At 41.7% G+C, this 26,726-nt stretch overlaps 1 protein-coding gene across 1 annotated transcript; it reads right to left on the minus strand.

Annotated features, from left to right (window-relative positions):
* Positions 1-648: 648 nt before the first annotated feature.
* Positions 649-26,505, minus strand: TTLL12 (tubulin tyrosine ligase like 12). The gene is made up of 14 exons (XM_053942158.1): positions 26,354-26,505; positions 18,981-19,156; positions 16,803-17,001; positions 15,468-15,627; positions 14,752-14,885; positions 12,402-12,478; positions 8,227-8,343; positions 7,907-8,101; positions 6,228-6,339; positions 5,228-5,379; positions 5,072-5,153; positions 4,591-4,659; positions 2,959-3,097; positions 649-1,149 (listed from the first exon to the last, which is right to left on the minus strand). The coding sequence occupies exons 1-14, from the start codon at positions 26,471-26,473 to the stop codon at positions 998-1,000; spliced, it is 1,884 nt and encodes a 627-aa protein (XP_053798133.1). The 5' UTR covers positions 26,474-26,505; the 3' UTR covers positions 649-997.
* Between the last annotated feature and the right edge of the window lie 221 nt (positions 26,506-26,726).

Below are 26,726 nucleotides of genomic sequence, written 5' to 3' on the forward strand. Positions count from 1 at the left end.
CTGATTGTGAGGGACAATGCACTGCATCTTTGCAAAGTTGGAAACAAGGTTTAGAATGCTTACACAATTTATAACTGTACTTTCCTCTCAAGCACATCCTAAATGCTGCAAACTAGCTTAAATAATTGCTACCCATACAATATATATGTCATGGTAGGCAGCAGAATTTTCTGCAGCTTGCACATAAACTAGCTAAGTTTCAGCCAAGTGACCCTGGTTTGAGGAAAGATTAGGAATGATTCATTTCAAATGGGCACCCACTGCCAAATACCTCTCTCTTAGGCCCTAAACTTCAAAGTCCGAAGACTTGGGCTTCTAGCAGAGTTTTCAAAACTCCTTTCATTCCTTTAGGCTTCCGCATTCTTGTGCTGCTCCAGACATTGCATCTGCTCACATCCTCAAAAATGTGGTTTCTTTAAGGGGCAAGCTAAGGATGACAGCCAGTGGTACAGCCAGCTTCCTAAATGCTGCGGGGTTGGTTTTTCTCTTTTTAAATAAGGAAAATGGGGAAGATCCATTATCTCTTTAGTCCCATTAACCCATAGTTCATTGCACTGAAATACCCTATTATTATATTATTTCCCACGCACCTTTAGATCTTTGAGTAGGAGGGGTAGATAAGAAAGGGACATACAAACCCCAACAAGATTCAGTAAATTATAGTTTTAATGTTGACATAAGGAACTTGTGCAATGTTTCCCAGCAAGCAAGCAGTCAGGCTACCTGAAAAACAAGTCCTACTCTGAGGTCTCCAATATTCAATAAACAAGACACTGTCAACAAACAACAATGTCTTGCAGAAAGAACAAAAGCAAGATGAGGACAATGCAGACAAAGGGATTATCAATACAGTATATGGCATATTCTTCTGATACAAATTTTTTCCCCTGGTGATCAGTATAGGAAACAGTTGCATCAGCAGCTCATAGAACTGAAATATAAATCCTGCTGTTAAGCATATCTGAGAAGGAAATTGATGGAGTCACATCTCCTGTGGTTAGACAATGCGTGTCACATGGCAGTTGTCTGTTTCATCCAGAAATAGGGTGCTGAAGACATCATTAAAAAAGGTAGGATGGTATTTGCAGGCTCTGTCACAGTCAGGATTAAAGTTCACTTCCAAGATCTGAGGCTGCATAATTCTTTTTCCTGTCAAGGCAAACACAAACATTGCTGCTTAATACAAGTTCTACAGAGATCCCAAATCACTGCTTGTCTTTAATCCAGAAATTATAGAAAATAATTGTGAAAAGCATCTTTTGTGACCCAAACTGCCAAGCCAGCAGGGTGTTTTTGTTTCACTGGGTTGGATTTTATTGGAGGGACAGAAGTATGTTCTACCATTATTATCTAGAGGACAATTATCCAACAGATTCTGCAACCACTGTGCTAATAATTCAATGCCTCCTCTGGAATGAGAATTTGCAGCCATTCAATATGATCTCCCTGAATCAGCTATTTTGCTTGTCAGTCTCAAACATCTTCAAGAAAACTCTACTTCTCCTATCACATTTCAGTACCAACCTTGCTTTTTTAAACCTCCTAGGTATAGCAGTCCTATTCCTTTAACTGCAGCCACCCCCATCTGCCATTTCATGCCACTTGTAAAGGAAGTCAGGAAACTTAATTTTCTTTTAAAACTACATCAGTTCTGAATCAAAAACATTCTGTGCAGAGAAAACCACAGGATTTTTGTTTCACATCTGGTGTTGAGATTGTTAAGTGAGGGAACAATCTTCTGATGGATAAATAAATCCTACTGTGCTTCACACAGGAGCAACAAATCTCTTCGTCCACAGGCTGCCCACAGCTTTACAGCATTGCCACTGGCACCACCCCTCACCTTCAAAAGGCCAGGGACCTGTGCAGCTCACATCCAGCCAGCCATGTAATGTGAGGTTGGTTCTTTACTACAGCTGTTTTCCTCAATCTAGTATTGTTTGTGAGCTGCTTTGCTTATCCCATTCAGGACACCTCTGGGACAAGTGAAAGAGGATCCAGTGTGGATGCAGCAAGCCCTTGCTCCACCTCATCTAAGCAGCAAAGGCTCCATTTTATACCTCCTGTTTCTCAATCATTTCCCTCCATGAAAGCAACTCAATCTTCACAGAATGAGTCCCTGCAGCAGTGGCCATGGGGCACTCACCCAACACACAACATCTAATTGCTCTGCAGGCAAACCTGGGCACAGGCAATCAACTTCTGTGTCCCAGAGAGCCCAGTACCATAAGAAGAGAGTATGCTCAGCTCTCTTCAATACTCCCTGGCAGTTCTCTTTGTGTTGGTGCCTCTGCTACTTTTTTACCTCTACAACACCCTGTCTGGGTCAGGCACCTTTACAGAACATTTCTTAGCCTCCTAGTGAGATAACAGATTATTCAGTCTATCTGGCAGACTTTGCTATCAGTCCTCCACAGCTGCCTGGAAGAAAGCTTCAAGGAGGCAGCCATGCTGTGGCACTAACATGAAGCAGCTTCATTCACATGTTCTTGCAGAGACTTGGTAACAGCTGATTGACAGCTCTGGGGATATCAACGGCATTAAATGGTGAATGTGGTCCCTTCCCTGCCATAGCAAGTCATTGTGCATTCAACACTGTTCCAAGCCTGGAAGCCACAGACAATTAAATGTCTCCAAGGTTTTCATAGAAAGTTGGGTATTTCAGACATTTGTTTGGGGTTTTTGTGTGTGTGGTGGTTTGACTGGATTCTTTTGGTCCCCCCCCCCCCCCCCACCCCTCTGTTTTGCTCTGTTTTTCTCCAAACAGAGAAAAACAGCAGCAGAGAAACAAGGATGCAGCCCAGCAGCTGGCAGCTGCCCCATCACTCCTGTTAAGCAGCATGGCAGATGCCATCCCCACAGATTTGCAACTTCAGGTGTTAGTGGGAGGCACAGAGAACAGACTTCTGAAAAGGTCCACAAACAAACAATTCAACGTTCAAATAAAGAGCTTCTCACCATCTCTGCTGGTGTCCCACTTAAGCATCAAATCAATGGCATATATTGCTCTTGAAGATGGATAATCACAGATGCCAAGAGGGGCAGGTTTAGATGTAGCAACTTGGAACAATTCAGCAAATGCCTTAAAAATACTTGCCTAATAACAGAAAAACCAGTGAATTCTGAATGAGCAGTGAGGTTCTATAAAAGCAACACACATGTTTCTAATCACTTCATTCACACAGTGTTTTAAAGAGTTTGTATCAATTGCACTACACAACAAATGAAAATCTGCACAGTATAGGCTTCCAAATGTGCATTTACACCTAATGCCAACACAGAGAAAGAACTCAGCACCTGGCAATATCCATGGACTTTTCTGGGGAACCAATGAATACTACGGAAATCCTAAAAATAGTGCATTTAACATTAGAATTAACCCCCTTCTCAGGCATTATGCCAAGTATTGCACTTATGTGTAGTGGAAGGGAAAAAGAAAACCTAGGAGAGTTCTGTGAAGACCAGCAGTACATTGTGAAATTCTGGCTTTTTTTCCCTGCCTATTCAGTTGTATTCTTGCTTTGTTTTGTTCTATTCTGCAATGAAAAATCTTCTATCCATTTATACCCCTAAGAAGGTTGGGGGTGGGGGTGGGGGAAATGGAAATCCTAAAAATGTATTACATAGGTATTTTGAAAAACAGTCAAGATATCCAATCTGGAAGTGAAATAAACCAGGAAGAACACAGAGATGTGAGTTTTAGCATTGAATTTATGCTGCAGTGAACCATTCCCTCTATTTTCTCTACATTTTGGGTAACCTACAGGATGTATTTTGACATCTCTCTTTTCACCCCTTGTAGTCTCTTTCAGACCATTTAAAACCCTGTCATATTCTGAGTATCATCAATTGGATACAAGAGTCTAGTTAAAAACAAATGTGAATTAATTTAGGAAATCAAGTCACAGTTGGATAATTTATGCACTTCTGAATAAATATGCACATAGAAGGGCTCAGCTATCATTCACTCTGTTTCTTCCAGCTTCTAATAAGTATGGAAGAATGAAAAAATTCAGTTTTGTGCATGTTTCTGAACCAGCTCTTCACATTCAGCTTTTTCTTTCAAGCACGAATCACAGGAAAAATTAAAATCAATGAGAAAGCCCTCATCTGCCTTCATGTGTGTTTTATGGAACTGTAGTATCTGCAGCTTCCTTATTACAGTCAAAAGATGCCCTGGTACGAGAGCACCATCTGTGTTCTTGTGAAAATTCATCTGTGCAAGGAGCAGGGACAGGGCTCTGGCAAAGCTTCTAACACAGAGAAGCTGGGGCAGCAGCAGGAAGCTGCACTTGAGAGTAGTCAGGACTGGCTGTATTGCTAAGTCCAACATAAAGAATTATCATAGTGTGATCATGAAGTAAAATTCTGAAATTATAAAACACAGTCCTCTAACAATCAAGTATTTGAGGGCAGATTACACAAAGTTCTGAAGTTAACATATAATCTCCTTTGTGACACTCATGAAATATGTCTTCTAAGAAAAAAAATCCTAACAACCAAAGACTTTTGGAAAAGCTGGTCTGCTGAGTAAAAAAAACCCAAACGGACAATAAACATTTACAAGAGAAAGAGGAGTTGCTGACTTACTTGTACTGTTGTCCAAGGATATTCAGGATATTGTTTTTCAAACAGAGGAATAAAGTCTTCACAGTGCACCTAAAACAGTTTAGTAACATCAAAGGCTGTCTTGATCAGGAATGACAAGAGAATGGAACATCAAATATATTTGCCATTCAGACAAATGCAAGTAGAGAACTAGGGAATTAAGACAACTCCTGAATACCTTCCTTGTTCCAGGATTTCTTGTTGTAAAAGATCACACTAAAGCTTTGACAATGACAAGCTGTCATTGTGGGTTCTGTTCAGAATGTAGGTTTGTATTACCTTAGATAACCACAGATGACTGGGGGAGAGAGTCTAGAAAAGTATTTGCTTAGGATTTCAGGGACTTTGAACACACTGCTGAAGTGGATGTGGAACAGACTATTTGCTAACAGCCACAGAGCAGGCACCAGAAGATTTTCTACCAACAGAAAGGCGACGAGAGTCTTTTGGGCTGTTTGCTTACCTGTTTCAATGTCACACCAGGAGCGTAATTCATGACGGTGAAATGCTTCTCATAGTCATCCAAGTCATCAAGCGAAAACGCCCTAAGGAACAGAACAACCGCTCAGTTTAAGGGATCCAGCTGCAGCAGGTGCAGCCTGCAAGGGGAGATGAGCACCTGTTGGAGAAGCGCAGCCAGAACACGTCATAGCTGTAGAGCCACAGGGGCCGCACAGAGCGCAGCAGCACCACATAGCGCACGTCGAACTTCACTGGCCCCACGTCCTCACGCTCAAACAGCACCGGCTCCTCGATGTATTTGCACACCACCTACAGCACAGCACAGCATGTGGGACAGCTCAGGTGAAATGCAAGTGTCACTGCACCTCGGCTTAGGGCAGCCCTGCCTGCATTTCAGCTTTTCCTCACAAAGGTACACAAATGGACAGTGTTGCTTTTTGTCACACTCTGACTATGGGGTGTGGAAACATGGAGGCCAGGATGTTCTCATTTTTAAAAGTCACAGATTTCTAACTCTGGTGACCTTGTTGTTTTGCAACAATTGTGAAGCAATTCTGTGTGCATTTCTGTACCCGAGAAAACACATGCAGTCCACACGTCACCAACAAATGGCGCTGAAGCGAGCTCCAGGGCTCACACACTGAGGTACAGGTGGATGTAGCAGGGACGCACTGAGGTACAGGTGGATGTGGCAAGGACACTGTGTGGTACAGGTGGGTGTGGCAGGCTCCCTGTAAAAAGCTCCATGATTCGTCTCTGGTTGGCAAAGGTGGTCCTTTGTGCCACTGAGCAGAGCAGTAACAACCAGCCAGGGGATAGAAGCAATAATGTTCCCAAAGTGATGAGCAATGCTAACTGTAGCCAATGTGTTTGCCTGCATGAGGACTGGCTTTACAGCAGCACCACGCTGGAGGTATCCTTTATTGTCAGGGATATTGTCAAGTTTTATTCTTTACATAAGACAACATCAGGCTCTGAGTTCGTAACTGCAACAATTGGAGTTTACCAATTTGCAACTGAATCTATTCTGAACTGTATGCTTATGGCCAGCATATGAATTTTGAAGAATAAGTTTCCTTTGTATTTTCAGACCTCCTTCTACAAAGCAGTTTATTCAGCTCTGCTTTTTAGATCCCATTCAAACTATGCCCTCTCACCTTTGGGCTGCTTTCCCTGTGCCTGATGATACTGTTCAGGTTGTTGGTGATGTGGGTATCCAGGCTTCTGGCCAGGTTCCATGGTTTGCATATCCAGTGATTATCTTCTCCTCTGGGAGAGAAAGAGAGAGAGCAACACCTGTAAGTATCCACCTCTTTCATCTGGCTGAACATCCACTTGGCTAGATCCATGTCTTCTCCTGAAAAAAATACTTTATAAAGCTGTGGGTTACAGTGCAAGAATTAAAGACTTTTGTTGACAGCTGGGAGGAGTAGGTCTTAGGAATAAGGAGAGAAAAGGCAGCGGTACCTTTCACAAATTTTTTTTTTTTCCAGTTCAGGCCTAACTCGGTCTCAGTGTTTATCTCTACTGCATCTACTGCATCTCTACTGCATTTATCTTCTACTGCATCTGACTCCATCAAAAGGGGAAAATAACCCATCAACAGGACAGCATCACCATGAATATGCACAAGTCACAGTGTGGAATTGTTCTGTCAGGAGTCTGAGAATGTTCTGGCAGGGTAGTGTGCAGTTTTCCAAACTGGTTCCCTACTGACACCTCCAAATCATTCACATGAAATGACACCAGAACTCATCTCTTTGGGAAGAAACCACACAGTGTCTCAGCAGTTCACACTACAGGAAAATAAAAACACACCACCATCGTCTCACTTTCTAGCACCCAGACACCTCCAGGGGCAAATTTCTTTGAGATATTCTTGAGAAAATCCAGCAATATGCTGGTTTTTCCATCTATCTTTCCAAGTCAGGACAGGGTGATGCTTGATGTCCTTTCCTCAACCTATTAAAGCATCATAAAGTGAGCTGAAGATAGCATTTTTCTGTTTGTTTGAAAATTCCTATCACCTCCTTCCCATTCCCTATATACACACTGCATGCACTGTCAGTCCTTGATGTTAAAAAGGAATTAAACCACCACACACTAGTGACATGTGGCAGGTGTGCTCTCTCCTGGTCAATACCAGTCCATAAGAGACTATGTATAGAAAATAATGGCCAAATGAAACACCTGGCACATGTCACTATAAGAAGTAAGCATCACCAAAGCAGCAACCTTTCAGCCAGAGTACTCCATGCCACACAGAAGAGCAGTAGCTAATGCTCTCTTTCTCTCTTACAAGAAGACAAATCGTAGTTTCCACTCACTTCAAGGCAGCTGCAGCAGCAGAAGTGTGGATTTAAACCCTAAAGCTCCACAACTGCTTCAGTCTAACACTAAAACTAAACTTTACTTTCATAACCTTACAGAACCCAAGTACTCTAAACATTTTCCACTCCGGCTTAAGTGCAAGAACAACTGCTACTGTCCCCTGGAAAAAAAATCCCACACTTGTTGCAAACACATTTTGAGGCTTTACATATCTGATAAATACAAGAGGCAAGATCCTGACTAGGAAAAGTGCCAAGGACTTCAACTCTATACTCAAATCACAGCAAAGTTTCTGGGTTTCAAACTGCATTGCTTAACTACTCTTATCTAAAATAAAAACCTAAAAAGCCCCCGTTTTTCAGGTAAAATTCACTTGAATATAAATGCAGCAAGAACTAACTCATGGTGGTACAACAGCTGCCAAGACCAAAATGTGGGCTCCTGGTCTTTGAAGAAAATGAGATCAAGACAGGACAAAATCTAAGGAAGAGGAAACACAAGTCACCTTCTGTCACGTTGCTGGAAGCAGCTGATGAACTGAGGCAATTCTGTCTGCAGGTTAAAAGTCCGAGGCAACCACCTGGGCCCATCTGGTCCTCCAGCTCTTCTAGCAATGGATGCCAGGCAGTCTTTGACAGTCAGGAGGTTCTCACAGGGGAACTGATTCACCATTACCTCAGGCCTCTCCTCACTTAGCTTCCTACAAAGCAAACAAGTGCTTGGTGAAGGGGGAAGGTTGGGGGGGCCTTTGGGAACAGTTTTTATAGCAAGGAAATTTAAAAGGAAGTATTATCAGGGGAATAATGAATCCTATAATTAGTTAACCTATAATCTTTGAAGTGTGAGAAATTGTAGAGGATGTCTGCTTCTCCCTCGTTGTCTGTGAATACAAAACGGGGATGTGTCAGATTGTTGAGGACTTGCTGAATGTCTGTGAAAACCCTAGAAGAAAGAAGCACATGAAAGAAGAAAAATGTCAGTTTAGTTCCTCAAACTGATCAAGTAATGCTTGAATAGAAAAAAAAAACTTTTATGTTTTTCCAGTATACACTCTCTGTGACAATTTCTTCTTGATCCACAAAAACAACTTAAATTGAAGTGGGATAGATTAAAAAATTGCGAGAGATTACCTAAAAATTATCTATTTTGAGACAGAAATCTCAGAGGTAGTTTAGCTCTGACAGTTTAGCTTCATAAAATAACAGTTCAGAAGATGATGACTAAACCCCTGACAGAGAAGCAGTAATATGAATTCACTGTTCTACATGATATACCCAGAAGTGAGAGTGGCCTTGTGAATACCTTCACTCCTGAAAGAGCTGTAAAAATCAACCTGCTGTCATCCACATGAAAAAGTCATAGGAAATCCTGTCAGCTTAATTCTGTAGCTTCAGAAGATTATTTTTGTTTGTTCAGAATTGTAAATAACCCAAACATACAAAAGTAGGTACATTAGGTATATGCTGAGAATACACAAAACTTTGAGGCTTGATACAAATTCCCTCTCAACCCCATTTAAAATTACACAAAACCCTAACCCAAACGTGACAGACATTTCAGAATGTAACCAACAATGAGGTAAGTTGTTGCGTATCTTAGGAAATTTCCCCCTCAAATAAAACCAGTGACTTGGATGCTAAAATAAGCAGATAGAAATATGATGGCTTTATAGCTTAAAGTGAGGCCACTTAATTCAGAATTCAGCATGTTAACTCAAAAAGCAAGACTGTTTTTTGTATCATTCTCATGGTAAGGAAACATTTAAACAGAATGAAAAACCACTAAATTTTTCCATTGGAAACTACTGTATTCTTCCTCCTCTCCAGTTCTATTCTTATCAGTTGTTCTTACCAGTTCTATTCTTATCAGTTGGAGAACTTTCTTCTCCTTCTCCACTACTAATCAACTGGAAAATATATTCCCCTGTGAGACACTTCTCTAAAAAGATGAACTGCAGAAATAGCCCAGTCACAGGGGGAAATAAATTCTTTAAAAAGTAAAGTATGTAAGGTGCTTTGCATAGCTCCATGTGTGAGATATTACAATATTTATTCTATTTATGCTGAAGCCTGTAACTGAGAGAGATGACTTCACTGTGGATAAAAGGAATCAGCCTGTTGAAAGAGGCTGTTGAAATCAGTCCTTCCTCACTGTTGCAGCAGAACAAAATAAGTATTTCCACAGAGTCCCACTAGCATTTTTTCCTGTAATTTGTGGCTGCTTGGCTTCTCCTTGTAAGTCTCCATACAAGGGGAAAGTGTAATACCAAATCTGATGTACTGGATCCACTACAAGTGCTGCCAAACCCGCAAGCTCCCCTAACATCCACTGCTTTGGAGCAACTGTTAGTCCTTGCTGGAGCAAAAGGAAATCAAAGTGGTGACCTAAAGATAAAAGGCCAATTATACGATGCTGTAACAAAGTCCTGAAGCATCCAAAATCTCCACACAAATAGGCAAGAAAGAACACATGCAGCACAAAAACTACTAAAATTGAAGTTGTTCAGAAAATCCCAAATTGGTTCCTTACAAACACATCCTACAAGTCACCATCCTGCAAAGACACAGTGCCAAAGCACTTAGGATTATGTATTTGAAGACTTGCTTAAAATGCAGCACAATAGGGGAGCTCAATCTAGCTTTAAGTGCAAGAACATCATTGCAATAAGATGAGGGAGGTTAAGATCTGAGAGGAAATAAGGCCATTTCATTTGTTCTAAGGTAATACACTGATAATACCACAAAAAGATACCGACAGGTAAGGAATGCACCAAGTCCCATTCTGGCTTTGGCAGAGGGCAGAACATCTACACTGCAATCCTGTAGCGTCAGCCAAGCTATTTTGGACCTTTCAGTCCAGTATCAGAGACACACTGAACTAATGAAGCCAGCTAACCATACCTCCCAAATGATGGTTTTTTTCCCCTTGTCTCACTGAAGTCCTGGTAGGGATGCTATGAAGTCTGTGATTAAAGATGACATTCAGTGAAATTATACAAGTAAGATAAATATATTTAGCTGTTACTTAACTTTAAACTCAAAATATTTAAAGCTAAGAAGCAGTTATGAATATCAGCTCCCACAGCACACAGCTGACAAGACCAACCAAAACAAAGATTTGCCTCGTAACAGCTCTTTGGACATTTTAAAACAGTAACTAATGTAGCTGAAGAGAAACATGAAAGAGAAGATCAAAAGAAATAGAGATGATCAAGCCTAACACAAACTGGAAAGACTTTCCCTAATAAATCAGTTTTTGAAGCATTTAGTTCTTTGATTCTTTTTTTCCATTCAGCAATCAGCCCAGCTAGATAGAACAATCTCCCTAGGGCAGCAGTTACTATGCTACAAGACCTGATTAAACCTATCATTTTGCTGTACAAACTACTTGTACTCCCCTGCTTTTCAGGGTTCAAGTATAACATTTATTTAATCTTCCACTCTCTGTCTTAGCTCTGCTTGGATACAAGATGACTAAGAATTTGTTCCAGGTTCTAAACCTTGCAACTTGAATTTCTTCTGAATCCCCTAAAACATTAGCAATCCACAAAGGAGAACACAAGCATTATTAACAGGCTACACTCATCTACCCAGCTCCAAGTGTTCCCATCTGTCTGCCCAGGGTGACAGCCCTAAAACCTTTAAAGGAGGCCAAGAGCACTGGAAGGCTGCAGCTCCCACTCAGTCATCTGGACTCTGAGATGCTGCTCTACCTGTGGAGGAACATTAGTACACAAAATTCAGAGCATGAGAAAGACCTTACAGTCTTCTGTCCAGATATGAACAGGATAAAGGAAAAGAGAGGGAAATCATTAGGGGTACATTGACTGGGTGTGGATTAAATTCCTTAAAAGAAGAGCAGGAAGAATTTGATGTGTTTTGTCCTCCTTCCTTGCCTAATGTGAATGCCATTCATTTGAAATGTAAGATACAAACTAAAGAGGTAAGCAGGGAAAAATATATCAGTGTTTCCCAACATCCTCAGTATTGCTTTCTGCCTCTATCAGAATGCATCTGCCTTTGACTCCTGTTTCTGAGTACATCAGATGAAAAATATCAGCTTTTACTTATCCTCACAGTCATGTAACCAGAGATTTCAACTACAAATGGAACCTTGACTATCACTGGGCAAGGTAACAAATGCCTCACCACAAGAGTGACTTTGATTTTCAGTAGTTCTTCTCAAGTAAAGTTTGTCTAGGGAGTAACAAATCAACACAGGAAGCTGGTGTGTGAGTACACCTACCAAATACATTTAAGTGCCACTTTACAAATTAAGCAAAATGTTTCAAGCAAGAACTATGATCCCAGTGTCAGACTACAACACCCTGGAGTGCAACTCACAACATATGCTAAGCAAGGGTTTATTTTTCTGGAATAAAAGTAGTAACAAGGCAGCCTGGCCATGCAGCACCACTGTTTTTGCTCAAAAAAAGTCCTGTATCTTTCCAATGTTCTTCCAGCTTTCTTCTGAAATGGTTTCTCAGCATACAGTCCATTTTTGTAGCAAACACATGTCCAATTTAAAACATCCCAGGTTTTTTATAGGATTTCTGTTTGGTAGTGCCATCTTAACAAGGGGAATAGTTTGTTATAGTCACACAGCACAGAGCAACGCCTATGGACATACATGCTATAATGCAGAAGACAAGTCTTTAAGTGTCTCTTCTACACCTTAAATCATACTTAGTGAAAACAACATGTGTTAAAACATGATGCAACTTTTCTTTCACTCAGAAGGTGGCACTTGTTAAAAAAAAAGAAACAAAAAACCAAACTAAATTTATTTTTTAGAAATTATGTAAGTGACAATTCATTCACTCTGAAGAATAAATTCAACAGGGGCAACTAGTAAATCAGAATCTTAGGCAAGTGGCTCCATATAAACCCACCTTTAACTTGCCTCTAATGTTCAAAGATGGAAAAGGCTGCTCAGCCTGAACACACTGCAAGTACTGCACATAATCCTGGTAAGAAAACATTTTGTTTGTGGATACGTACTTGAAAACTTTGTCTTTGGCATAAACTGGTGGATTTATCACTACTGGAAGTTTTTCCTTGTTTTCTGCTAAAATTGCCTACAAAACAGAAAACCACAAAAAGTTAATTCTAGGCAGAATGGAAGAGTCCATTGCATGTCTTACTCCATTCTCTTTGGTGCAAGTGAATTTCAGCAAAGTTACATTTTGACAATTCTATTATGTTGTGTACTATGCTGTTCAGAAAAAGAAAATCACTGCAAGACCAGAGGCAGAAGGAAATACTAACAGTTAAAAGGAGTAAGAAATAAGTCTTCAAGACCAGGGCACATCAACACTGCTGAATGACCCTGAGAAACTCTTGTTTCCTAAACATGAAAAAAACACCAAACAACTCAAATGACAGCCAACCACATACAATGGAAGACAAAGTTGATGTATTTCCAACAAAATGGAAAGACTGACCATTTAGTTGTGATGCTTTGTTACAGATGACTAAAAAATTATAGGAGGTTGGAAGCCAATTCTGCTCCTGTGAAAATGAGCAAAATGTTTTTTGCAGTCTTCAGCAGTAACCATGCTTGCAAAGTCTCTCCATCCTGTACAGCCCCCCTCTGACTGATAAAAGAAAATACACTTCTGCATCACTCCTGACACCCTGCAAAAGGAAGCAGCTCCCAGAAACACTGGGACAGGAGAAGTACATCTTGAGAAAGAAATGCAGCTGCTGCTGTGCAACAGCTTTTTGAATTCCAGCTGATCCAGACTGTCACAAGTTGCAGTGAGGTGTCTGTCCAGCCACAGATGCACCTCTTTACCTTTAAGGCTGGTATAGCAAAAAAATCCTACATAAGTGGAAAGATAAACAAAAACACAATGGCAATCAAAGATCTTAGACAACACCTTCTAAAACAGACTGGGCAGGACAAATACAAAATAGTCCTTGTAGTCACCCAAGAAAAAGAAAGGAGCTTGTACTTTTAAGGTGAGAAGATTACAATTCTCAGAACAGTACCAGAGGATGCATTTTTTGCTGTGTTTTCAAACCCAGGGAGCTGTTGAAATCTCCCTAGTCCCATGAGATACTTCCTCCAACCCAGACATTTCATTAGAAGCTGCCTCCCCTGACACTTGTTTCTGCAATCATTGCCCCATCATCACCCACATCATCTAAGTTACTGCCTTTGTGGTCTGTGTTGGAAATCAGAATTAGGTAACAGAATAAAAAACAGGTATCAAAAAGTTAAGCCAAAATGTTGCTGTGACAACTCTCTCATTATTTTACATATAATGAGAACTGTCAGCAACATGGTATCATATCTTTCTAGCTGTGTCACCTTTGGTGTCTAGGGATATGGCATGCCCTGAGCTACTCTTTGCTGGTCTGTCACCAGCTGAGACTTTCTTTTACTCTAGAATATCTAGCAGTAGATGAAAGTTCTGTTGGTTGGCTCTAGCATCAGTAGAGCTTTCATCTCTCCTCAACAGCTGAGGGGCAGAGAAATGAAAAAAAAAAGCTACCTTGAAAACATGTTTTTAAGGTAGAGTGGTAAAGGAGGACACTGGACTCATTTGCCACACACAGTTCTTTAACTTGACTTGATCATACCAAAACAGAATTAAAACATGCAAAAAAGTTGCCTTGTCTGAGACCAAAGCACTTTTGCCAAGAGAATACGTATCAGACAAACTCTGGGTGCATTCCTGTTCCTCTGTTAATGCAAAGTACAGCTCTTCCAAAAATCCAAAATCCAACCAACCAATCTGCCTTAGGTTACAAGACAGACTAGCCATTACGAGTGTACAACTTTATTTAGCAGATGCAGGTTAACTTCACTTCTGGCTACATATTGTTATTAACAAGCTGGATAGAGCATTTTCTGCCTCTCATCCATAAAGAAACAAGAGAGTTGGGGTATAGATTCATCTTTAGAAGCTGTACTTTGAATGCTATTAGTAGCCAGTACAGCATCCTTATAGGTATCAGCTTACTCATTTTTCTAAGAGTTGAATCTCATGTAGACATTGCTCATGAAAAGGAGATTCCAAACAGTCATTTCACATCCTTAAAATATCCCAAACATTTATTTAAAAGGAAACAAACTGAATGACTACTTTATACGAATGCCATCAAATTAAAAATGTCTCTGCTCCAATATTTAATATTGGAGCAATATTTAATATTCTAAACCACAACATAGCCCAGTATCCAGTCTGAAAAATGCAACTTTTCTTAAAATAATTTTATTTTAATGGCTGTTCTCTGAATCAGTCTTTAAAAAGAAGCAAAATTGGAATTCTTGCAATGCTTTTCTAGACACTGCCTCTTCTTAGAAGAGATAACATATGGAATTAACTTGTTAAAATCATACCTGGTAATGCTCATCTGGTGGCTCTGGAGTAAAACAGCTGACATCCAACACTTCAGTAGGCACCCAAGGTAACAAAACACACTTCCTGATCAGGCAATCCATCTCCCCATAAGCATAATCACGAGTGACTTCATCTGCAGCAAAAGCAGAAGAACCTTTAGGAACTGCCTTTCATTTCCCACTGAAAATCTTCAAATTACAGCTGTACAGTCAACACCAGCACAACTTCTGTTATTTAAATGAAAAATTAGAGGTAATTAAAGAAACATGATAAAAGGATTTAGGATGATTATTTTCTCCACTTGATGGAGGCATAGGGTGGCCCCTGATTAAGATTACAGGAATAAATCATTGGCCTGGTGTTTCCCAACTTTCAGAGCCTTTCTGACTCAAAGCTATAAACGCAGATCTTAAGGAATTTTTTTTTAACCCCTCAGATGACTGAATTTGCAGTTTCACTAACATAGTGATGCAAGATTTGAATTCACTGTCAATAAAACAATAGCAACATTTTTGGACTGGTAAAAGGTCTCTACCCTAAAATGCAGAAATACCAGACAGAGAGAACTTTTATATTTGACAATGTTACAAGAATGCAGCCATTTTGGTCTTGAAACACTTGTTCTACTGTGAAATGCTCAATGATTTTGTAAGAACTGGCCCATTTTCTATTGCAAGCATTAAAGAAAGCCCCAGCTCCTCAGACACACACTTACCACCAGTTTCAAGATCTCTCAAAGGCCAGAGAACCGTGTAAGCAATTTGCTGAGGCACATAAAACAGAGGTGCAGCTACAAAACTCGGCTGGTCTGAATGCTGAATGCGTGATCCAAATTCATCCATGATGTACCAGACAGGAACCTTCTCCTCTGCAGTCTGTATGAACAGAGGGAGATATCTTGCACACACGGACTGCAGGAAAAGCTCCGTGAGACAGAGTCACTGGCAGAACCCCTACACCACTTCTCAGATTCCTGCTTCAGCCTCCTCTTTCTTGTGCTACTGCTATTGCCTACCAGACCTGCCACTTCCCTGAACCAAACCAGCTGCTTAAGACAGCTAAACCAGAAGAAGGCTGCCTGATAGGATTAGTTTTCCTTCAGTTTCTCTCAGACTTAATCAGCTAAAAAGTGTTTGAAGTTTAGAAGTGACGGAGAGCAACACTGCCACCTGCAACAGCTGGCTGCGAGTGTTGAGGCTGCAGCATCAAAGCGTCCCTTCCTGCAACACTCGTCACGAAAAAATCCTGCATGAGAAAATAAACTTTAAATTGCTTGGTAGCACTACTGTGGTCTTTTTATGGAGGCAGAAATGGAACAGAGAGACTAGACTTGACATATTTCCCAGAAAAATGAACAGAAGACAAGTTCAACTACAGGTTGAATTGTCTTCTGGAAAATCACTTTCCAAGTGGTAAAACAGATAATTCCATTTCACTCACAAGCTATTCATGACAAATTGAGAAACAAAGAGTTAGGATAGAAAGACTCAGAGATATGTTCAGATTTCCCTTTCATTTAAGGTAAAAGTCACAATGAATCTTCTTCTAAGGGATTTTTCCGACCTGATTCTACTGTGAGTTAAATTTGAGCTTAAACGATAAAGATGACCAGTCCAGAGAACAATCTCAAGACCCTGAGGTAATAGGGGCAGTCTGCTCATGCTCTCAGTGCTCAAGGCTAGCCCTGCCCATTCTGCAGGGGCTGAGGCCAAAGAATTCACCTTTCTCCTCTTTAATTCTTTAATTCAGAAGACCCAAAAAAACCTTGAAGCTCCACTGCAAACCCTACAATAGGGTTTTCACCTGCACCCCAAGGGCTGTATTCCCTCAAAAATGGCATGTGTGCTCTTGAAGGCTCAAGACATGCTGGTACAGTGTTGAAGGACTACAGAGGGCAGGGTGACCAAATCTGGTGTGGTCTTATCCACACACCCTAAAAGTAGCATCTGCTCTCCTTCCAATTGGAAGGAATGCCTGTAAGGATCTTTGTTAACATTCATGTATTGGAACACATCCAGCCCAAAATTTTTAGCATCCCGTAGAGTCTTACCCCTTGAGAGAGCTGGTAGGTCTGGCTGTACTTCCACATTTCCTGCAGCACCTGCTCGATGCTGCCCTCGTCTGGGACCTCTCCGTGGAAGGGGATGCCCATGAGGTTGGCCATCCTATGCAGCAGGCCGGGCACGTGGCGCAGCTGGTGCCGCGCGTGCTCCGCACGGTATGTCCAGGCGTGGTCGATGAGGAACACGCTGCAGGAGAGTTTGGGTGCTGTTAACCCCAGGACTCTCTCACACACAGAGATACATGCTCTGAACAAAAGCTGTGCTTCACTGGAGATGGTGTGATAACTAATCTGCTCTTTGACTTACAAAGTCACTCCCAGAACACACACTGTGGCATTCCAGGGCAGGAGCACTTTCCAGCAGTAATTTACACTCTGGTTTTGCGCTAGAAAGTTTATGGTGCATTACTGAGCATTTCCATGAAAATAAGGAGCAGATAAAGAACACACACTCAGTTTGTGAGCTTATTCCCTTTAAAAGCCAAGAACACAAATGCCTTCCCTTTTTATCACTATTAACTCTACTGCATCAACCTGATATTCTTGCCTTAATCAGGAAAACAATACACTGTTTTGAAAAATTACTTGAGGATCTTGTTAGCCACGGGGTTTGTGACATCCACTGTCATCTGTAAAGCCAGGTGGAAAAGTCTGATCATCAGAAGCCTGTATATGCTAAAAGAAAATGAGCAATAAATTTTGATAGTTTCTATTTGTTTTGTCTGATTTTTTCTTTGTGTGGGGGTGAAGTGTGTCACAAAATTATTTTTAGAAAAAAATGCATTGCTTAAAACAATTACAATCTAACCCAAAATAAAACCATACATATCTGGCACAGCTTCCCTTGACAAGTTTAACCCTTGCTTAGGCTGCATGACTTTTAGAAAAAAACACAGTTTTTCAAACAGAAGGGTTCTTCACATTTGGTTATATAATTGGACTGAACCAATACAGAGAAAAATCCCAATTCTACTTGCTAGCAAAATCCCCAAACCACACAAAAAACCCTCCACAACACCCATATTTCAGAAAGCTAAAAACATGTCAGCTGTCACATAAGGCAAATATGGTTGAACAATTATTGTATCTCAGACTCCACATACACATGAAACCTCACTTAATTTTAAAATTAAAGGCTCCAGAGAATGCTAAGGTCAAGCTCTTCCAAAATGTTAGCAAACAGGTGTGTTGGTGTTCTGCTCCCATACTCACACCTGAATGCTGCAAGGAAGCCCAAGATTATCACAGGAGCTGGTTTTGAACTTGATAATTTGAGTGCATTCTCAGATTTAGAAAGGTGATTACTTAGGTTAAGGCAGGGATGTAAAGGCACATACCTATGATTCTTTGTTGGTTTTACTCATTAAGCCTAATTAAAATTTTTAGGTTTTGCATGTTTACCCAAGATCTAAAAAGTATGAAAGGTCTCACAGAAGTTTTACAGAACTGAGCAGAATTGAATTTAGATCTCCAGCAGAGATTACTTAACCTCACGGCTTTTTATTAATTTATGACGAATACCCTGTTCTATGTTTGAAACCAGTGAGAATGCAAAAAGCAGTACTATAATATAAAGTTATTTCTTACAAAACTTTATACTGGTTTTATAGAAGCCTCCTAGTCTTATATTCATGACAGATAAGCTGATTTGTAAGCAATAGAACAGTAATTTGATACATTCAATTCCACATGCATGCACAGGACCACTCGTGAATTACACTTTAGCCAACTGAAGGAAATGTAAGCTCACAGAATATCACTGTGAGTACCTTTTTGGCATGAGATTTGTGAAGATCACAAGTATTTCTTTAGTTTTTTTTCCCCACAGGCACACAGTCTTGCAGATACAAAGGTTTGCTTTATTTCTGCAGAAATCATTGCAAAGTTGTCTTTTCCTTATTTTCTCCCTGAGTTTACTAAAACAAATTTCTAAGTATCTTCCTGCATGATTTAAAAAGGAACTACATTAAGATATTTGCACTCCCAGTACCCTTTGCAAGGTGTGCTTCATAGCATGCATCTTTCCTCAAACATACAGCTATGTCTTAGAGTTAGAAAAGAGGATTTCTGAATAGAATCCAACAAGTCTCAGAGCAAACTGTCAGTATAACTTTAGTGTTTCACACTACTCAAAGACTGAACACTATTCTCAAAATCACAACTCACCTATTGGGATTGGAGGCTTGAAGTCCATTTTCATTTGTTACAATAACTTTGAAACAAGGTCCATTTCCAGGATTTGGTTTCTTTTTAAATTCTTCTTCCATTTCTTCATCAACTTCTTCCTCCTCATCCAACTCTTCTACTTGCATTACTCCAAAGTAGTCACCAGCATCAAATATCTGAGATGGAAAGTGCACAAAATATCATGCAACTGGATAAGGCAGCACCCTGATATGCACAATGCAACACCTGCAGACATTTCTTCCCTGTAATCTGATTTAAAATGGCATTTTTAACTTAAGAAATGAATGAACAACAGTATTTATTCTTTCACACTTTAACAGAGCTGTTTGGGAAGTTTCTTTTAATTAATGTTGGTAGGAAACTTTGTTGGTTTCTTTGGCACAAACAGGTCTACTAATGATTGTCTATCAGTTTAACGACTCATTAAGAATTTTAGAGGCTGAAAACAGAATATCTTTGCTCAACCTTTGCTAAAATCAGTAATTTAAGACCTGCAAAACTGAGTGTTACCCAGGCTCCACAACCATACTGAAGTACGTTTAAGTCCCTGAAGAAAAAGAGCTTTTCCCAATTGAGTTCTGAACCAGTTAAGAAATCTCAGCCTGTTTCCATCTCTCTTCTTTCCCTATAAAAGGAACTATCAGTGTTCACTCACCCCCAGGTAAATTGGGAGATTCCCAGTACTGCTATATATAAAGTTAAGTTTCATACACTTATCTCTACTAAGGTACTGAAAGGGGTTTGTTTACATTTTTGCCTACTCTGGATGCAGTAACTTCATCTAGTGTTGGGGAAGATGAAATAGCAAGGCCCTATAAATATGATGGCCTGGCAAAAGAATCAGAGAATACAGATATCAAGATGAAAACAAGGTTTGAAATACCAAACCTTAATCACTGAGCATCTCGAAAACAATAATACAGCCAAGCTGAAAGCAATCCCCCCTTCTGATAGATCCTAAGGTCAAATGGAATGTCCTGTCTCACCCCCCAATGTATGGTTCATCCCATACCTGTAACCCTCCCCTGAAGTATCAGGTGTCTGTAACCCCATTGGCCCAAGTCCTGTCCCAGCCCACCTTGAAGCCCCCTGATAAGGTGTGGCCGAGGGACCAGACGCTCTCTCTTGGACCCTCCTGCTGGAACACCCACCTGGCACCCTCTCTCTCTCTCTCTCTCTCTCTCTCTCTCCCCCCGCTCTCCCTGGGCCTGCCACAAGTTGCGGCTAGCAACTCCAAGCAGGGCCCTTCATCCTTTACAATAAACCATATGCTCTAAAGACCAGGCTTCAGAGATCCTTTGTCACCACCCATCCAAACCATCCTGGAGCCCAGCAGTCCCTGCAATCTAGAACATACAAAAATGAGGGCACTCACCGCACAAGGCTCCCTTGCCAAACAGTGGGCTTGCATATCTGGCAGAACCAAGACCTTGCAGACAACTTTCATCATTTCAAAATTAACATATGCTTTTAGGAAGACAAAAATAGGTAAAGCCTCAAAAGACCATTGAAAATTTCCAGAGAGAATTACTTTGCTAGAATCACTCACACACTACCTAATAAACCACGCATGGGCAGACAAATCCTCTGCCTCAATCTAATTTGACTAAAAAGTAGCAGGGAGGGTGTGGATATTCTCAGTTCAGTCAGAGAGTTTTTCTCTAAAAGAGAGGGTTTTTCTAACCAGGTGAGAGCCTGGGAAGCAGTTGGGAAAGAATGTAAATAATTCTCTAATCTATCTTGTTGTTCACATTGTTTATAGATATGTTCTGCCATCATGCGTCATTCACTGCACACCAATGGTGTGAGATGTTTTTACTTTAAGACCAATGAAATTAATCTGCACGATGTTCTCTATATTTTGCATTTGAAATAAATCAGTTAATTCTCTTTGCCTTCTAACTTGGAGTCATTTCATTCCCATCCTGCTCAACAGTGACATCAGGGAGAAAGGTCTAAAGTGTGAGCTCTGGAGATGCTGGTTCAACACTCCAAACCTGCAATGGTTCAACACAAAGCCTGCAATGCCACATTATTGAAAATCATTACTTCTATGTATTGACAACTTCTTAGCTGTAAAATGCCAGTGGCAGCAACAAGCTTTCATTTATTCAGGTGAGAGTTTCTATAGGACAATTATTTTTGCTGGGCCTCAACAGGAGGGTGAGGAAATCAACTCCACAATTGTGAAGAAAGGCCACCTAGAAAAAGCAGACAGCTGCTCAAAGACGGAGCGTCCACCATTACAGGGAGGAAGTTAGCAGGAGAACAACAGCTACTTCTCATCTTAAGCCACAGTTCACAGAGCAGATCCAAGTGGAGAAGTATCTGAAATTCCCTTCTGAGGAACAGGGAATGGAATTTTCCTCTGGGATGGCAGAAGCCAAGGAGAGGGGGCCATTAGTGGATAAAAAATCATAGAATGTCTTGGGTTAGATGACCTTAAAAGATCATCTCAGTTCCATCCCTGCTGCCATGGGCAGGGATGCCTTCCAGATGCTAACAATAGCTAACAGCTATTAGCTGTTATTAGCACACAGTTTCTTAGCTAAATGCTAAGGAGATGCTAACAGTATGTTGGCTAACATACCTACATATGCATTTTTTAGGGTAAAGAAAATCACTCTGCAAACAAACTTACTAGAGTTTAAAACCACACCTATTTAAAAAAAACAGAAAGTTTCTTTCACTTCAGCAGGTATCAAATAGCAGTTCCAATTTATTTTGTTTTCCAGTTGCTAGAAGAGGATAGCATTAATCAGTAGTAAGCAGTATCAAAACCTCCTGCTGTTCCAACAGTAGCCTCCAATGCCTTTTTAAATCTCTGCATGGTTGCTTTGAAAATTTGTAGTTATTGAAATCCATGTAGCTGCAGGCAGGTCCCAGCAAAAGGAAGAGCCCTTCCTTGTGCTCACAACTAATTTTTGTCAGGTTGGCTCCCACCTGGGTGAACTCCCTGGTCTGGTCCAGGACACAAATACTAATCCCAGCCCATGGCAGCCAGCAAGAGCAGTGTGCCAGGAAACATGTTCCACTCTTCCCTGAAGTGACACTTCAGTGCTCCTGCCTGGATCAAGAGCCACCCTCAACAACCTCATTAGGCAGCAAAGAAGCGCCAGGGAGTCATCAGAAAATGAAAAGTGTAAGTGTGACTCAGGGGAGCCACTTGACATGCGCTGCAGTGTGGCACTGTGTGTGTTTGCCACACTTGGCTTTTGCCTTAAGGAGTTTGTGAGAGAGGGATAGGAGGGGAGCCAGCGGCTGACTCAGCTTCAGCCTTCCCTCACGACAGGCTCCACCCGTTTACCAAACACCCACAATGAATATCAAGTTCCTCCACAACACTAAGGGGAAGCTGTTGTATTTATTTTAGTTTTTGTATTAAATATCATCTCAAGACTGAAAAATGAAGGGATTCCAAATGCCCTAAGCCAAAGTTTTGGTCTTTGACAAATTATCAGATACATGAGGCTGTAGCAGTTGCATTTAGCAAAAAAACTCCACTTTTAATACCTTTACAGAATTATGCTTAATGAAAAATTTCTCCTAGAGAATTTATAATCATGTCAAAGTGAACTATGTTTATTCCTCACCCAAAGCAAATCACACTTCTCACAGCAGCAGCAGTTCAAGACCACCTTAATCAGTGGCTTTTTGTGAAGGTTTTGTTGTTTTTTAAACTCATAATTGATAATACCAGCAGTTCAGCAGATCACTGGTAGGTTTGGCAGAAGCACTTTGTTGTCAGTGTGGATACACAGATAGTTTTGTGTCTCCTCTCTTCCTCCCTCCCTTTCAGCCAGGCAGTCACACTGAACCTATTTACGCAGCAGCTCCATTAAGGGAATCTTAAGTAAGCTCCTTAAGCAAAAACCAGTTGGATAAGATCACACCACCAATCTGAAAAGTAATCTCTGGCTTGAAGCAGAACAGGCAGAGCTCACGTGAAGCATTCCACCAGAGCAACCAATAACCTCTAGACAGCAAAAGGGTACCAACACATTCCAGTGGCACAACTGCTTGCAAGCAAAACATGTTTGGGCAAAATCCCTTCTTCATGTTGAGGTGCAGTTTCAACCTAACCAACCCCAAAAAACCAAAGAACTTGATACCAAAGCAGGCACATGTCATGGCAATTACCACACAGGCATCTCCAGCAAATTCTTTTAAGGCACACTGCAAACTGCTTTGAAGGGCACAGGTAACCTCTGAGCAACAGGCTGCCCTCCACTGCTCTGGAAAATAAAGTCGAGCAGTATAATCGTGCTGCATTCCTTCTAGTAATTAATTAAGAGCCTCCATTTCTAACTGGGATGAAACTCTAAGCAGTCTTTTGCCAGCAACACCTGAGGGCTACAAAAATTCTTCCTGCAATACAGAGAAGCCTGCCAAATAACTTAGTGTATGGCTGGAATAGAGAAAGAAAAGATTATGAATAAAATTAGATGCAGGCACTGTATTTTCCAGGCTTATAAACATACTATACACAGTTTATCCAACAGCATAAGAAACAACCACTACACTAGAAACAACTTTAGCACTTACAGTGAACGATCACACATGCTTATATTTTATTTTTCAAGTTTCTGCCAGAAACACAAAAAGAATTTCTTCCCAACAGATGCTGAATGCTAAATGCAAAACGAATAAATAAAGGCAGGTTTACCAATCTAGCAGTTATACCATGTTTTGAATGAGCAATCCAATTACATAATGCTCTCAGCAGGAAACCTGCTCCAGCAGATCCCAAGGTAAATGAAAAAAAACCCCAAACCCTCCACTTCTCAAAGGCTTTGGTGTACACAGTGGAGGGAGGGTGCATTCACTCTGTATGTTGAAATACCTGTGACAGTGTTGGAAAACAGCTGCTTGGGCTGGGTTCTAGACGTATTGATGCAAGAGATATTTTTATCTGTACTACACATGCAAATTTTTCAAGTTCTATGCTTGAAAGTTTTAATCTTTGCAGCAGGTTAGGACAAATGGAAATTCCTCCCATTTAACACATGTAACAAGGAAACTCATCCTATCCTCTATGCTGCCCAGGGGTTTTGCCCCCTGAGTTATACTTCATTACCTAAATTCCCAAAACTATTTCACCCCCTCACCTCCTTTTCTTTCTTTACTGCTGCTCCTCCAGCCATTCTGCATGGTCCTTTTCTAAGTAAGGTCCCGTAGCTCTGTCTCTACCTCCTCAAGAGGTTATCCCAGTCCACAGCACTCCTCACAGTAACTTTTCCTGGACAACCCAATCTTCTCAATACCCTTTTGCCCTTCTTCTCGACAAAACCCAGAAGCTGCAGCAGCAGAGAAAAGCACTCTCAGCAGCTTTATCTTCCAAAACTCACTGAAATAATTAAGTCTCTTTTCCCACACACACTGGAACATTTAGTACAGAAGAGCCTGCTCAGCCACTACTGCAAGTAAAATGAAGCAGCAGGAGCAGTCTGCTACCTTAGGGCACATGCTTTCTTCCTTCTGCCTTTCTTCATCCCAGCCTCCTTAAAAACATCAGCACCACGGATCTCTTCTCACTCTATTGTCTTACCTTCTCAGTGTTACACCCTCCCTGCAAAACTGGTAACAAGCAAGGATTTCAGCCATAGGTCACAAATCTCAAGTCTGCATTAGGTCACAGCACAGACTATTTGCTACCTCCAGCTTCATATTGGCACGTGGAAACACAACAGGTCTCAACTTTGAGTTTCCTTGGCAGCTTTATACTGCCTTCTGTTCCATCCTTTTCCAGGACATGCCTTCTCATACCCCACTACCTAAGCAGAGCAGCAGATATTTCTGCTCCAAGTCCCTTGCATGAATACTTACTGAGGGGGGTGTAATTCCACAAGGAGTTTGTGACTGGGCATATACTTGAGATAATATAGATTTTCTGTAATCTTCTCTGTAATAAACACATACTCCTGTTATTAACAGTATACAAAACAGATTGAAAGCAGCAGGAATGTATTCAGATCCTTCCTGATTATGAACACTCATATCATGACTTGCAATCTTTTTCTCCTATCCCTACTTTGAAGCTGAGATGGGGAAAAGAAGCACTCAGGTTATTAGAAATTACCTGTACACAGGTGTTAAACTGCAGTTCCCTCACCTTCCCTACCATCCTATACGATCTGTTCAAACTTCTCACCCCATCTCACCCATTTCTTCACTGCTTATCCTGCCTTCCAGCAAACCACTAGTTGCTTTCTCCCCTTATCAGATCTCTTTCTCTCCCCAGGACTAGAAGTTCACCTCATTCATATTTTCTTCTCTAGGTAGACTCCCCCAGACTCCCTCAAGCACTCTTAACTCTCCAGAGGAAATGTTTTGGGTTACATCTCTTTCCTGCCTCAGTTCCTTGTTCTTTTACTCCCACAAATCAAAGACAGCTTTCCTCATCACTGAGGCTAGGCTGCAGATGTGCAAACCGAAAAAAAATTCTAAATACAACCAGTGTCTTTACAATCTGTTTACAATCACTCAATTTCTTGTCTTTGTTTCTCTTCCCCTTCTCATCACAAAGCTCCAGGAAGCAAGCAGATGGCTGCTACAAAGGTAAAAGGGATACTCCACCCTGCAGTGTGCCTCTGCCTCCACACTCCCTCTAGTTCAGGGCCAGGGGTCAGCTTCACCTGAAGAAAACTGCCCCAGCCAGGTAACCCATGCACACATGAGACGTGCTGGCTGAGCTCTGCACACCTGTAAGTAACTGACCGCAGGGCAGATCTGTGTGGAAGTGAACTGGAAAAAAAAATTAAAAATCAGGCAAAAGCCAATCCAAACCATAATGGATTAAGATATGACAACATCCTGAGTCTAACACTACTACCGTTGCTGTTTTTTCTTAATTCTCTTTGGAATAAGAAGCTGAAGGGTTGAGGACACTGTCCTGCATTTGCCCGGGACAGAGTTAATTTTTTTCTTAGTAGCTGGTAAAGTGCTGTGGTTTTTTCAGATTCACCACCTCTCTCCAGTACTGTATCTCTAGTTACCAGGGTTTCCAAAAGCTTCCAAACTTCACGCCGACAACAAAAAGACGTAATCAGATATGCACAATACACTTGACGTCTTTTACAGCCCCGATCTGCAGTCTCGGTAACACAACCCGCACCGTGCCTTTCCCACTGTCCCCTGCTAAGCAACACCGTGACTCTCCTCTCTTCTTCACCCAGGGCTGCAGGGGCTGCCCTCAGCACGGCTCTCCACGGCCACGTCCCACGGCCTCCGCTCGCCCCCATCTCGGGGCTGCTCCCTCAGCGCCGCTCGCCCCCGGCTCGGGGCTGCCCTTCGGGGCTGCGCCCTCAGCGCCGCTCTCCCATGCGGAGCCGCCCCCAGCGCCGCTCACCCACCTCTCCGCGCAGTTTGCGGCTCAGACACTCCCAGTATTGCGTGGGGACCCGCGATGCGCGGAGCGCAGCCCCGTGCAGGGCCACGAAAGCCGCCAGAGCCTCCTCACCCTCTCTCGCCATGGCCGAGCCGGAATGCGCCGGGCGGGGCCGAGGGCGGGCGGGGAGGCGGGAGCGGCGCTCGGGGCGGTCCCGGAGCTGCGGGGGGTGCGGGCCTGGAACGGGGCGAGGGCCGGGGGCCCGGGAGTTCAGGGCCGGTTTCAGATACTCGAGGAGAAGGGGCCTGAGGAGGCTTCAGTCTGCTGAGCAGATGCTGGTTCTGCTTCTCTTTTGTTCTTCTGCCCCTGCCCTTGAGCGTTAATAACATTCACAGTAG

The sequence above is a fragment of the Vidua chalybeata genome, chromosome 5 (assembly GCF_026979565.1).
Source record: "Vidua chalybeata isolate OUT-0048 chromosome 5, bVidCha1 merged haplotype, whole genome shotgun sequence".
Taxonomy (NCBI): Eukaryota; Metazoa; Chordata; class Aves; order Passeriformes; family Viduidae; genus Vidua; species Vidua chalybeata.

Excerpts from the sequence above, each read along its gene's own strand:
- TTLL12 (XM_053942158.1), bottom strand. The coding sequence starts at position 26,473 with ATGGCGAGAGAGGGTGAGGAGGCTCTGGCGGCTTTCGTGGCCCTGCAC. Across the intron at positions 19,157-26,353 it reads GCCGCAAACTGCGCGGAGAG|ATATTTGATGCTGGTGACTA; the intron begins GTGGGTGAGCGG and ends TTTCCATCTCAG. Across the intron at positions 5,154-5,227 it reads TGGCTGCGCTTCTCCAACAG|GGCGTTTTCGCTTGATGACT; the intron begins GTGCTCATCTCC and ends TCTGTTCCTTAG.